This window comes from Myxine glutinosa, chromosome 8, assembly GCF_964187855.1.
Source record: "Myxine glutinosa chromosome 8, kmMyxGlut1.1, whole genome shotgun sequence".
Classification (NCBI taxonomy): Eukaryota; Metazoa; Chordata; class Myxini; order Myxiniformes; family Myxinidae; genus Myxine; species Myxine glutinosa.
This window is the reverse complement of record NC_136268.1, coordinates 139142187-139155978: the sequence shown is the minus strand read 5'-3', so window position 1 is coordinate 139155978 and position 13792 is coordinate 139142187. Positions and strand designations below refer to the sequence as shown.

The following is a 13792-nucleotide window of genomic DNA, read 5'->3' as shown; positions in this document are numbered from 1 at the left end:
ATGCAAATTACTGCTGCCATTATCAAAAAAACGATTTTTGACATATCTCAGCCAATATTGCAGATAATTGAAAAATGAAGGTGTCTAGACCCATGTTTTGAAGGGCATAGATCATGATAGAACTATTCATAACATGATTACATGTGTCTATGGTATACTAGTATGCTAATTAGTGCTTTATTTACAAAATAATCACAGTTTTACGAAATAATAGACTCATATTAAGGTCCGTCTACACAGACGTTAACACAAAGTTTTATTTTTCTAAATATTACAACTGTCAAAATAGTCCTAGCACTCAATGTGACCACTCTTCTCTTGCTTGTTTTAGATAAACATCATTAGCATTAGTGATTCTACACTGAGTCAGTCATCATCATTTTCATCGAAATCGTCAGAGTCAAACTCTTCTTCTCCTTCCTCTTCCTCCTCCTCTTCGTGCTCTCCTGTGTTCAGAAGATCCACCAGTGAGGTTGGTAGGATGGGACCACTGGACCACATTGGTTTCAACAGTCCTTCATCAGTCCTTATCCATCCTTGCTCCTCATAAGGTTTTGGCTTTTCGATGATAGGTTGATCGGCTCTTTTGTACAATGCTACGCGGTGGTTCACACGCTGGATGTGCGGCTTCAGGGCAGGTGCCTTACAGTCACACAGAGGAGAATGTGCTTTGGTAACTTCCATTTTCCATCTGACACTGCACGGCACAGATCTTGTCCAATGGAGAAGACCAGACGCTTCACCTTTTCTGTCTCGATGCCCTCCTTGCCAGTCATTAGCACGCTGAGAAAGCGGACAAGGTCTGGAGGTAGGATGTCTTCAGGATTGAGCTCCATGTCTTCAGCTGTTGGTGGCCATGGTTGGTCTTTACACTCTCTGAAAGCCTGTAGAATACCCTGGCGAAGTTGGAGGGCAACATTTTGGTTCTTGTTTGTGCTTCCGAGTGTGAATGCTCGTGCGAGAGCATTGGAAACTGTTATGTTTGAGCTGTGCACAAGCCAGAAAGAAATGACATCACATTTGTCATGATCAACCTTCGTGAAGTGGATATGCTCCTTGATTGGGTCATTCTGTAGGCGTTTCAGTAGTTTCTCTGACCGATAATTTGAGTTCTCATATCCATTCAGTTTCAGTTCCTCGACATAGAGCAAGCGCAAGGAAGAAAGCTGTAGAACTTTATTCTGCTGGATGACCTGGGTTTGAATGTGTTCCAGTACTGAGTTGAATGCCTTTTCATGGGCGGCTGACATGCAAGCCTGCTCCTTTGGTGCTTCGGCTCTGTGAATCGCACGCTCATAGTTGTAGAATGCTGTGCGGAAAGCTTTAAAACATGACGGATGGTGTTTGGCCTCACATGCAAAGAGGTCTTTGTTTTTCACCTTTCGATGGAGTCGATAGAGACCCATTTTCTCAGCCCGTGTTTCGATTTGCTCCCATGCATTTTCTTTGTTTTTAAAGGATGGGAAGGTTGTAGGCCTCTCAGTATTGCGATGAGCATCTTTGGTCTCAACTTTCTCACAAAATATACACTCTGGCGGGAAGATGGGTTCAGCAGAACCTCCTGGTTTACGAGGAGAGTGATGCCATGATGAGGTTGATGGCCCTGGTTCTGTATCATCTCCCAGACGATGAAAGTGGCGGACAAAGTGCTTATAACACTTGCTGTGATATCCTACTCTTTCTAGGTCATCAGGAAGAGTTGCCGGGATCTGATCACATACTGATTGCATACGACATGGGGAGTCATGCGGTTGGTTGAGACGTCTATCCCGGATCTTTTGAAGCAGTTGCAGTTTTTCTGAAGCAGATCCTTTAATTTTACGGAGGGGCGTGAAATCCCCATGATCAGACATGGATGGTACATGAAGGATGCATGTAGGAGGAGAGCTTTGGGCTGCAGGTTCTACACTCCGTTTTCTTTTGGGCATGCTTGCTGTCGATGTCTACCATCACTGTTAAATGACAAATAAGAAATCACGAATGATGTTAAAAGTGCCTGTGAAAGGAGGCTCTGAGTTTTCAGTGAGGTAACAGAGGTTCTGAGTCATGTTCTACACTAGGGTACTTTTTAGCTGACTAAACCATGTTTAGTGGCATCAAAAGTGCTAATAGCTAAAACATCTAAATTCTTCCACACTAACGTTAGCTATCTAGGCCAATGAAACATTGTGCTAAGTTACTGTAGCTAGCTCAGCTGTCGTGCCTCTTTCTGGTTCAATTCATATACAGAAGTCAACAGATATGTCTCATGTTTGGCATTAACAAAAGTTTAAGTTACACCGACATTAGGAACATACTGTACATAGATGAGGCTAGCTTTAACGTTAGCTAACATGGTGCTAGCTGGCTCAGCTGTTATTCTGCCTGTTTATGATTTCATGCAGAAACTGAAGTCAAGAGTGTGAGTAACATTATAGTTAGCATCTTACCTGGCTAGATTGGAGGATGAATACCAAGAACAACACACAGATGGAATGGAAGACTGAACTTTCAACTGAGGTATTCAATAACATCAACGTTACCAATTGATACGAGCGCGCGACATTACCAATTGATACGAGCGCGCGAGCGCGCATGTTACATGGATGGAAATGTAAAATGGCAGCTATAGCAGCACTAATTTGGATCTCTAGTCTGTCATTTCTGCACTGTGATTGGATAACATAAAAAAATATGTTTGGGAGTTAACAGCAGGAGTTGGTAGATTTTACGTGGGCTGGGTGAGAAACCTTTAAATAAGCAAGTGAAAATCTCTCGCAATACAAAGTCAATGGTGGGAAGAAAAGTTGAGTGGTACCAATGTTACTGCCAATGTCCCGCCCCTATGCAAGACTCAGGAGCATCTTGTTGACATTTAACCTTGAAAATACCTGGGTTTAGACCCCTTATGTACCATGTTAAGTTATCTGCAGTATTAACGTATCCTTATCATTTGTAAAACTGATTATTTTGTAATTACAGCATTAATATGCATACTAGTATACCATAGACACATGTAATCATGTTATGAATAGTTCTATCATGATCTATGCCCTTCAAAACATGGGTCTAGACACCTTCATTTTTCAATTATCTGCAATATTGGCTGAGATATGTCAAAAATCGTTTTTTTGATAATGGCAGCAGTAATTTGCATAAAAATGGTATGTGGGACATTTTTTCAGCTTGGGGCCATAGCTAGTCATTTTCTACACATTTTTTCCAATCTAGAAACACTGATTAGAAGTATATCTCCGGGGGGTGCAGGGGGACCTAGTCTTCCTACTAGACTAACTTATTTCAATCAAATGTTGTACTTGTGTGCTTCCCTCTCTTCCCATCTTGTCTCCCGCTCCCTTTATGATGTGTTTTATGTCAGTTTTATTTTTTTTTGTGATTAATGTTAGCTCTTACACAAGCCTCCATCTTGTATACAAAAAAAACAAAAAAACAAAAACGGAAGTCCTCAAAACTAGATATTATTGGAAGTATTATGAAGGTGATTTGTGTTTTCGTGTTCATGTGTATATTTCAATTTAAACTACAACGGCACTCGGTAGAGTGCATACCTCCGCCAGGCTGAACAGTTTTGTATCCCAATGATGGGCCAAATCTGGATTCGGACCTGCACCAAATTCTAATTTGTTTGTTTTTGTCACCTAACCAACGCATCCACCTTGTTCAGTCATCAGTCATCTTAAACTTTTCTTAAATATCATGTTATATAATCGCTTTTTGCCCAATCTCTTAATGGTGAAGAATCACTTAAAAATTAAATAATTATCTTATCCAGATCCGTATACAGATCTTCACCAACATCGAATCGATTAGTCCTTGTCACACGCCCAATCGGTCAACCACGTTTTGTCCACATCCGTCCATAACTTTTTGAGATATCGTGCTATGTATCGGTTTTATCCCTATCTTCCAATGTCGAAGAATCACTTGAAAAGTTCGAGTAGCCGGATCCAAATCCTGATCTTTACCAAAATCTAATCATTTCCTCCGTGTCACATACGCCACATCTCTTCCAAATTTTGTCCGAATCCGTCCACAACTTTTTGAGATGTCTTATTCACAGACAGACAGACAAACAGACAGGGGTAAAAACATAACCTCCATCCGCCTTTGCTGGCGCAGGTAATAAAATAAATATTGCAAAAGTCGTATTAAAATTTCCCCCCCCCCAGTTTTACCGCCATTATCCACAGTGTCTATTACATGACCCTATCTAACACATTACATTCGTTATCCGTGCCTGTTGTACGTGTCTATTACGACATCCTTGAAAACAGTAAGTTTCCTGTTTGGAATAATTTTAAATTTTGTTTGACTGCCAGGCAGGCAGACGGTAAATATATTATCTCGATTCTCTCTGCACATGTTTGATCGGAGCGAATTCAAAGCCAAGGTATGGTAAAACGGCAAACATGTATTCCCATTCATGTTCAAAATATAACTTTTTTTTTGTATACAACATCGAGGCTCGTGTAAGAGCTGTCATCAATCACAAAAAAAAAATAAACAGACACAAAACATACAACAATGAGAGCGGGAGACAAGATGGTGAGAGAGAGGGAAGCACACAAGTACAACAGCAGAAAACTGGGACATCGGGAGATCAGTGGGAGGGAGGGGGCTTGGGGGGTGGAGGCATGGGAAGGGGGGGTGGGAGAGGAGCAAAACACATGGACACTGCTCGGATTTCCAGGAAAGAAGTCGGTATTTCAAAAAAGTGGATCTGGGGTGAATTAATGGGGGTAGAAAAGATCAAGGTTTTTTATGGGGGAAGATAAAGGATGGTGGTGAACAGCTGTTTTAAAGACCTGGAGGGAGGAGTGGGATTGAAGAAAGTGAGGGAGTTTGTTCCAGAGGCGGGAGTAAAGAGGAATAAAAGAGTCAAGGTGAGCAGAGAGTCTTGATTTTGGCAATTTCACCAGAAGAGGGTTGCTGACAGATCTTGTGCGACCTGTAGGAATATTTTGGGAACAGAGCACAGACATTGCTGGGGGATCTTGGCCGGACAGGTGTCCGAAGACGACAGAGAGACCACAAACCTGCCTGCGGTGATTGAGTGAAAAGCCCTCAGAGTTAGCTTCATCGCGTGAGATTCCAATGATTCTGAAAGGTTTGGTTTCAACAGTGTGAGGCCCTAGCACCAGCCCCGAGGGGAGAACAGTACTCCATTGATCTGTGGATGAAAGCCTTCTATGTGGTGAGGAGCTCAGGTGTGCCAAGGAAGGACTTCGCACGACGGAGGATGCCCAGTCGGCAACTGGCTTTGGAGGCCAGCTTGGAAATTTGGTTTTCTCAGGAAAGATCATGGCAGATAATGAGACCCAAAAGCTTGAGTGACAGAACTTCTTGGAGAGGATTGTTCAGAAAGTAGATGGGAGGGTTGTCCAGTCGGTCTTTTCGGAGAGACACAGTAAGAGTGTGAGATTTGTCAGGATTGAAAGACATATCCATTTGTTTGACCAGTCTGATTTTGTCCAGGTCTGCAGAGAGTGAGGAGGCTGCAGACTGTCGATCTGAGGGATGAGGTATGTAGCGGCAGAGAGTGGAATCATCAGCAAAGAGATAGAGAGGATTTTCCTGAGAGTCAGATAAATCATATATGAAGACCAGAAAAAGCACAGGGCCCAGAACACTGCCATGGGGGAACTCAAGCCTGAACAGGAAGGGGAGATGAGGGAGATCCATTCAGGGCCACACGTTGACTACGGCCAGAGAGGAAGTCCTCAAGCCATGCGTGGATATTTCCATGGATACCATAGGAGGAGAGTTTGGTGAGCAGAGCGGGGTTGTTGTAAAATAATCAGATCTACAACAGGTCTCAGGAGATGAGTTTAATCTGAATCGAACACCAGCAATATCTGAAAGAGAATTAGCAATCATTGGATCAATATATGTCAAGCATATAAGCAATAAGAGTATCATAGTCAAGCACGCAAGCAAGCGACATGAAAAGTGGTTCCCTTACCATTCTAAGCATACACGTGGATAAAGCTTGATAAATGTCTCAGGACTGCGCTTCGCGATTCGGGGCTAAGTTCTTATAATAGCCACGTAGTGCAGAGACGCGGTAATGGCGCCTGGGTCGCAACTTGGATACATTTTCATCACAGGGGTGCTAGACCGTAGCGAAGGCACGTGATATGTCATGGGAGACAGCTCTGATTACCTGTTTGGGATTGAGGACCTCCATCCATTGTTGAGACAGCAGAAGCAGCATGTCCAGAGTAGAATGACCTGGTCTGAATCCAAATTGATGATCCGAGATCAAGCCATTGGAGAAGAGGAAGGATTTGATGTCAGAAGCAATGATGGATTCCATGACCTTGCTGATTATTGGGAGCAGGCTGATTGGTCTGTAGTTGCAAGGATCTGTTTTTGCACCTTTTTGTGTAAAGTGGTAATGTTGGCTGATTTCCAAGCAGATGGCAGATGACCTTGAGCAAAAGAGAGGGTGAAGAGACAGGAGAGAGGGTGAGGCAGAGCATGATTTTAGGACCCGTGCGCTGATGCCGTCTGGTCCAGTTGCAGAATCAGAGTCGAGGTTTGACAAAAACTTCTCCACCTTGTCAGGAGAGAAAGGCACAGAGTACAGGAGCAGCTGGGTTCGACTGGGTCAGGTGGGTACAGAGAGAGATGGGTTCGGGACACAAGATTTTGAGGCAAACACAGAGTTGAGGCATTCGGCTTTTTCACGTGCGGTGTCAGCTGTGTAGTCGTTTGAGGTAAGGGAGGGGATGGAAGGGGAACAATCACCAGAAAAAGATTTGACCAGGCGCCACCAGGATTTGGAGGAGGGAGACAGGTTTGAGAGTTTAGTCTTGAGAGTGGAGAAATATTGCTTCCTGGCTCCCCTGAGGGTAGACACACACTTGTTCTGAGCTTTGTGAAAGGAACTGAGATTGCCTTCAGTTGGATTAGCCTTCCAAGAGGCAACGGCAAGTTGTTTCAGGGCAACTGCCTCACCACAAGCTTCATTGTACCTAGGACGGGAGGAAGGGTATGACAACTGAAGACGAGATGGGATAAATGTGTGCATGAGAGAGAGCAGATTACTTTGGAAGAATTCCCAGGAAGAGTTGATGTCAGAGGCAGTAGAGATTGGAGACCAGTCCAGATGATTGATGGCTGCTTGAAGACCATGCCAGTCAGCCTGAGTGAAATGCCAGACTCGTCGACGCTGAGGAGGCTGTCTGAGAATGGCCAGAGAGATGTCCACTTTAACAAGCAAATGATCAGAAGAACCGATTGGAGCAGAAGAGCAGCAAACATTTGCAGGGAAGTTTGTCATAACCAAGTCTAGAAGAGAAGATACTCCATTGATTGAGATCTGGGTCGGGAAATTGACAGATTGTGTCAGTCCCAGTGAGTCGCAGAAGTCCTTTGCTGAGGTGCCATGGCTGGTGAGAGAGGTACCCACACCCAGCCAGCTGGCATGATGACAGTTGAAGTTGCCACATATGGGGAAGAGAGGGTTGGGATAAGTGGATAGAAGCTGGTCCCTGTTGTCAGAAAGGGAGATGTAAATGGAGTCACCACTGTTTAAATGGAGTTTAAGGTTAAATGTTGTGGTGTATAAGGTTGATATTTGGGACTGCTTCTGGACGACTTCAATCGTACTAAACAAAGCTTTGTGTTTGAAGCTCGATTGTCTTTCGGGAATCAAACCAATATGGTACTTTTTAAATGTCGTATTCTGCGCCAGAATGCACAGCACACATGCCCAGAAACCTCAGTAAAAGCTGGCTTTTAGAGAATCGTAAAGTGTGTTGTCTGTGATAAATACAGATTGTTTGAATGGCTCAACGATCGTGAAACGAGAACGGCACTTGGTGGAGCGCATACCTCTGCCAGGCTGAACAGTTTTGGTTTTGTATCCCACTGATGGGCCGGAACTGGATCCGGACGACCTTAACCAAAATCGAATCGGCTTGTTCTCAGCACCTAACCAACTCATCCACCTAGCTTTGTCATAATTCATCCACCTAGCTTTGTCATAACTCATCCACCAAGCTTTGTCATAACTCATCCACCTAGCTTTGTCATAACTCATCCACCTAGCTTTGTCAATAACTCATCCACCTAGCTTTGTCAATAACTCATCCACCTAGCTTTGTCATAACTCATCCACTTAGTTTTGTCATAACTCATCCACAATGTTTTGAAATATGCTATGTATCGGTTTTGGCCCCATCTTTCAATAATGACGAATCACTTGTAAATGAAAAAAATTCTGGGATTCAGCTCTACACCAAAATTGAATCAATTCTTCCTTGTCACACGCACAACCTGTCTACCAAGTTTCGTCCAAATCTGTCCACAACATTTTGAGAAATTCTGCTCACAGACAGAGAAACAGACAGACAGGGGTCAGTGAAAACAGGTGGTGGAGGTAAAAATTTCATCAATGCAATATGACCTTTTTCAAACTGTCTATTATATCGGCACATTCAATAATGTAACTACGACACTTCGACACCACGACGTCGACTGATATGCCTCCGCCCACATTATTACACCATTATAATACTTGTACCAAGTTTACTTTAAATCCATTCAGCTGTTCTCAAGTTATCACATTTTTACCTGACACAACCTCTGACCTTTGACCTCTTGACCCCAAAATTTAATCAGTTCATGTTTACATCATTATACCTACCTGTACCAAGTTTTTATTTACATCCATTCAGCTGTTCTCAAGTTATGACATTTTTACCTGACATGACCTCTGACCTTTGACCACTGGACCCCAAAATATGATCAATTAATATTTCCATCATTATACATATTTGTACCATGTTTGAATTAGATCCTTTTAGCCATTCTTAAGTTATAGACCTATTTCAGACTTTGACCTTTAACCTTTGACCTCTTGAACCCGAAATCGAATCAGTTAATCTCTACATCATTATACATACCTGTACCAAATTTGAATGAGATCACTTCAGCCATTCTCAAGTTATAGACCTATTACAGACTTTGACCTTTGACCCCAACATCTAATCACTTGATCTTTACAACATTATACATACCTGTACCAAGTTTGAATTAGATCACTTCAGCCATTCCCAAGTTATAGACCTATTACACACTTTAACCTTTAACCTCTGACCCCAAAATCTAATCAGTTCATCTTTATCTCATTATACATACCTGCACTAAGTTTGACTGAGATCCCTTTAGCCGTTCTCAAGTTATCACGGGAGCGAAAACCTATCACGGACGGACGGACAATACAACAACAACAACAACATGCATTTTATGGAGGGACAATCTTTGAACATAATGCCTCAGGCGACTTCGTCAAAAAGCCAAGGGGTGTGAATACTTTCTGAAGGTACTGCATATGCCATAATAGCAGCGAGCCATAATAGTGGCACGTTCAGTTAACGATGGTATTTTTGCTTAGCATGAACGTGTGAAACGAGGCTATGTGCTCTACGAGTGCCGTTCTCGTTAAATTTTGCATCTGACATTGAAATTTATTCCAATGTTCCGTTCTACAGCCAGTGATGCTCCGTGGAGATGTTCGTCTGAATGTGGAGGAGAAGAAGTCTCGACCAATACGTGAGGGGGAGCGTCGCCCCCTCGGGGATGAGTGGCGGGACGCTCGACGTGCAGAACGAGGTGGCTTTGGCGGAGGCAGGGGTGGGCCTGGAGCTCGGGACAGCTGGGGTGCCCCGCCGCAACGTGGGACATTTTTCAGCAGAGGTGGAGGTCGTGGAGGGCCACCCGAAGCGCGTTTTGGCCAGCGCCGCTAGGTCTGGCCGGTACTCGTGATGCCCAAGTGCTTGATCCTCCCCGACCTGACCACGTTGACCAGAGTTAAATTGCACGCTTGTGAACCACATGGAGGCTTGGGGGGTGGGGAGGGGGGTGGAAATCTTTTCTTTCTTCTTCTGAATTATCTTGTCTTTTGTCAACATCTTTGTTGCATGGGTTTTGTTGTAGCTACTGTTTCTTATTTTTGGGTTTGCTGAAGTCTGAACTGCTGTGTCATGTTCATGTCATTCGGAGAAAGTCATGCTTATTGGTTGTTCTTTAGCTTTGGTAATCCCATGTGACTAAATCTCTCTTGGAGGTGGGTTGCAGTCTGTTTTTAATCGGCAAACGTTTCATTTTTTTTCTTCCTTGATTCGTTGCCCTTTATCCTCTCAAAAAAACGAAAATATCTTCGCTTTCAGAAACTGTCCTCAAGCATGAGCCTGCAACCATCAGCCAGTCATCATTATGCTGATATATTAGAATTTTTCATTTTCCTTTTTTTTGTTGGAGATGGTCTCGTGCTGCCTCGCAAGTTGTTTCCCCCAGAATGCCGTTCTGTCGCCAGGAGTTTCTGCTCGATGGTTCGGACCTTATCTGTGCTTCATTATCAGTTTTCCTGACCAGAGGGATCCAGTTTTTACTTGCTTTATTTACCATCCATCCACCAAGTTCTCGTTCGGTGTTCCGTGGCTCATCTGACTGGACAAATATTGATTTGGTAGACACTTGTCGTCGATCTTTCTTCCCTACAACCACGACTTTGGATCGTGGAGCAGCCTTTATGTGCCATGGCTCATGTGTATTGCACAGTGTTGTGACTCACAAGATTAGAGGTGTCATGGTATATTTTCCTGTGATTGTTCTTCCCCTAATCTGACTGTTTGCATTTCATTGGTTGCTCTGAAAAGGATTATCTTCCTCCCACTCATCCCCCAATTATTTGGGATGATTTCCGTTTGGGCTTCGCTTCAGTCTGCTTCTCGACCAGGGGGGTAAAATTGAGCGTGCCGCTCGTCGTGCATGCACGTGCAACGCTCTACTCTTGCTAGTTCTTTTGATTTATGTACACCGAATATTTATTTGACCGCAGGAACCTGCTCTGTGCTCTCCATTTTGCCCCCCCCCCCACCCCCCACCCATGTCATTGTTTCATTTTATTATTATTATTACTGGTAGCTATAACCACAGATGGAATCGACTTCCTCTGGTGCCCTCGGTCCCAGCTGACTGTTTTTTTCTCTCCGTAGTTTGGCTCCGATATTCTGGCATAATAAGTTGGCCTATGCAATGACAGCTTGCAGTGGGATTGCGAAAATGTAGTGTCATTGTGGGCTCTAACAATTACCACAATAGACTGAAAAGCAAGGGATGAGTTAAGAGAGCAAGAGTTGCTCGAAATTGAGAATTGGGGCCTATTAATGTCATATTGTGTGAAAACACCAGTGATTGAAGAAAGTTAATTGCAGACTTTGCTTTGTTTTTATCCTATTTTATTTGTCTCATTTATGATTATGGGGACATTGTAAGTAACAATAGTTGTTAGACGTGATGTGATGATGCTGCTGCATAGTGGTTTGTAAGTTGGGGGGTGCTCGTTTCATGCTGTGCTCAGCATTGTGACTTGCTTGACCACAATTTTGTCATCAGCATTGCTGCCTCTGTTTTACCAGCCTGGGGTGTGTCCCACTCTTTTACCAACAGATTATTTCCTTGTGTTCCTACTCCTATTCTATGTATGGTTTAGTAGCAATCCAAGTTTCAGTAGGTCGAATATAATATGGGTGTACAGCATTGTGACGGCGGTCCTCCTCCCCACCCCCATTTTCCCCCTTTTTGTTCATTTTTTTTTTTTTTTTTCACAGCGAATGACCTGAGACTCATCACACTGTTCTTTAAGCAGTGCACGCAGCAAGCATCGCCAACATGCTGAACGTAACATGCCTGTTCAGATATACCTCACATATTGTAACACAGCAGATGTAAATCCATCTCCATGTACTTTATTTAACCTTTTTGTTTGGTAGAAATGCGCTAATATCGAAAACTACCTTGCAGCTAATTTAATTTTCTTACAGCTTTGGAGACTTTAGTTGCACCTTTCTCTGAGTTGTCCCCCAGGAAAAGTTGGGATTTATAAACTTTAACCTTTTGGGAGGGGTGGTTGGGGGGAGTGGTTAGCAGTGGGGAGAGGTTGGATGGGATGGGAACAGTTGTGGTCGTAGAACAGCCTGCCTGCATTGAGGTTTGTGAGGGTAGGGCATGGTATTGTCCGCTGTACATAATGATGGTTATGGGGTGCTTCTTTCTTTCTGTGCACTGAAGCGGGTGTTCATTATTGCATCCAGCCATTTGTTGGTCTCGTGAATAAACTGGCTTGTTCTGTACACTTGTCTTTGTTAGCATTCACGCACACCTACATGGCTGCACATGCACATATACAGTCACGTGAAAAAGTAAGTACACCCCTGTAAAGTTTTGACTTTTTCAACATATTTCAACATACAGCTATTTGATCTTAATTTCAACAATATTGATAGATAAAGGTGATATAATATAACAAATATCATGAAACATTTACATTTTGTAGTCCATTGTATAATTTAAATAAACATAAATGCAAATTTCGCATGTGGAAAAAGTAAGTACACCCGTGGCTCTAATAGGTGGTATTGCCCCCTTTGGCAGAAACAACCTCAAGTAGGCGTTTCTTATAACTGTCTACCAGTCTCTGACATCCACTTGGAGAAATTTTGCCCACTCCTCCATGCAGAATTATTTCAGCTGTGCGATGTTTGAGGGGTTTCTTGCATGCACAGCTCGTTTCAAATCCCCCCACAACATCTCGATGGGATTTAGATCCGGGCTTTGACTTGGCCATTCCAGAACCCTCCATTTCTTTCTTTTCAGCCATTCCTTGGTGGATTTACTGGTATGTTTAGGGTCATTGTCATGTTGCAAGGTCCACCTTTGGTTGAGCTTCAACTTTCCGACAGATGGCCTCACATTATCCTCAGGCACCCTCTGGTACAATGAAGAATTCATAGTGGATTCTATAATGGTGAACTGCCCAGGCCCTGATGCAGCAAAGCTGCGCCAAACCATAATATATCCACCACCATACTTTACAGTTGGTATCAGGTTCTTGTGGTCAAATGCTGTCTTTGGTTTTCGCCAAACATGTCGTCTGATACTGTGGCCAAATAGCTCTACCTTTGACTCATCTGTCCAGAGCACATTGTTCCAGAAGTGCTCGTCTTTGCCGATGTGTTCATTGGCAAACTTTAGTCGAACCCTGATGTTCTTTCTGGACAGCAAATGTTTCCTCCTGGCACACCTCCCATGTAGATCAAATTTGTGCAGCCTCTTTCTAATGGTAGACTCGTGCACTTTGACATCCACAGTGGCAAGAGCTACCTGTAGGTCCCGTGATGACATTCTGGGGTTCTTAGAGACTTCTTTCAGCATCTTGCGGTCTGCTATCGGGCTGAACTTGCTGGGGCGCCCTGGCCTGCACAAGTTGGCAGTTGTTTGGAATCTTCTCCACTTGTAGATGATCTTCCGGACAGTCGAATGATTGATTTCAAATTGTTTGGAGATCTTTTTAAACCCCTTCCCAGACTCGTAGGCATCTATAACCTTCTATCTGAAGGCCTCAGAGAGCTCTTTTGATCTCGGCATGGTGACGCCGCACACTTCAACAACAAAGAGCAAACAAACTAAATGTCTGAGGTTTAAATAAGACAGGTTCCTTCAAGATCCTCTCTAACGATGTTCTAATCATTTGCACCTGAGCTGGTGCACCTGATTCTAATTTTAGGTATTTGAAGTAGTGATAAATGTAGGGGTGTACTTACTTTTTCCACATGTGAAATTTGCATTTATGTTTATTTAAATTATACAATGGACTACAAAATGTAAATGATTCATGATATTCATATTCATTCTTTATCTATCAATATTGTTGAAATGAAGATCAAATAGCTGTATGTTGAAATATGTTGAAAAAGTCAAAACTTTCCATGGGGTGTACTTA

At 43.2% G+C, this 13792-nt stretch overlaps 1 protein-coding gene across 4 annotated transcripts in view; it reads left to right on the top strand.

The window, feature by feature from the left end:
• The window catches only part of G3BP2 (G3BP stress granule assembly factor 2), a 120325-nt gene extending 108182 nt beyond the window's left edge, over positions 1-12143 (top strand). For 2 of the 4 annotated variants that reach the window (XR_013624401.1, XR_013624400.1), the window contains 2 exons: positions 9501-9843; positions 10889-12143. Coding sequence is in view for 2 of the 4 variants with exons in the window: in XM_068125279.2 (XP_067981380.1) it covers positions 9501-9755 (255 nt within the window). In the remaining 2 variants the exon portion in view is untranslated. Of the gene's footprint in view, positions 1-9500 lie in introns of all 4 variants that reach the window. The other 2 variants (XM_068125279.2, XM_068125280.2) reach the window with 1 other exon arrangement.
• Positions 12144-13792: the final 1649 nt, after the last annotated feature.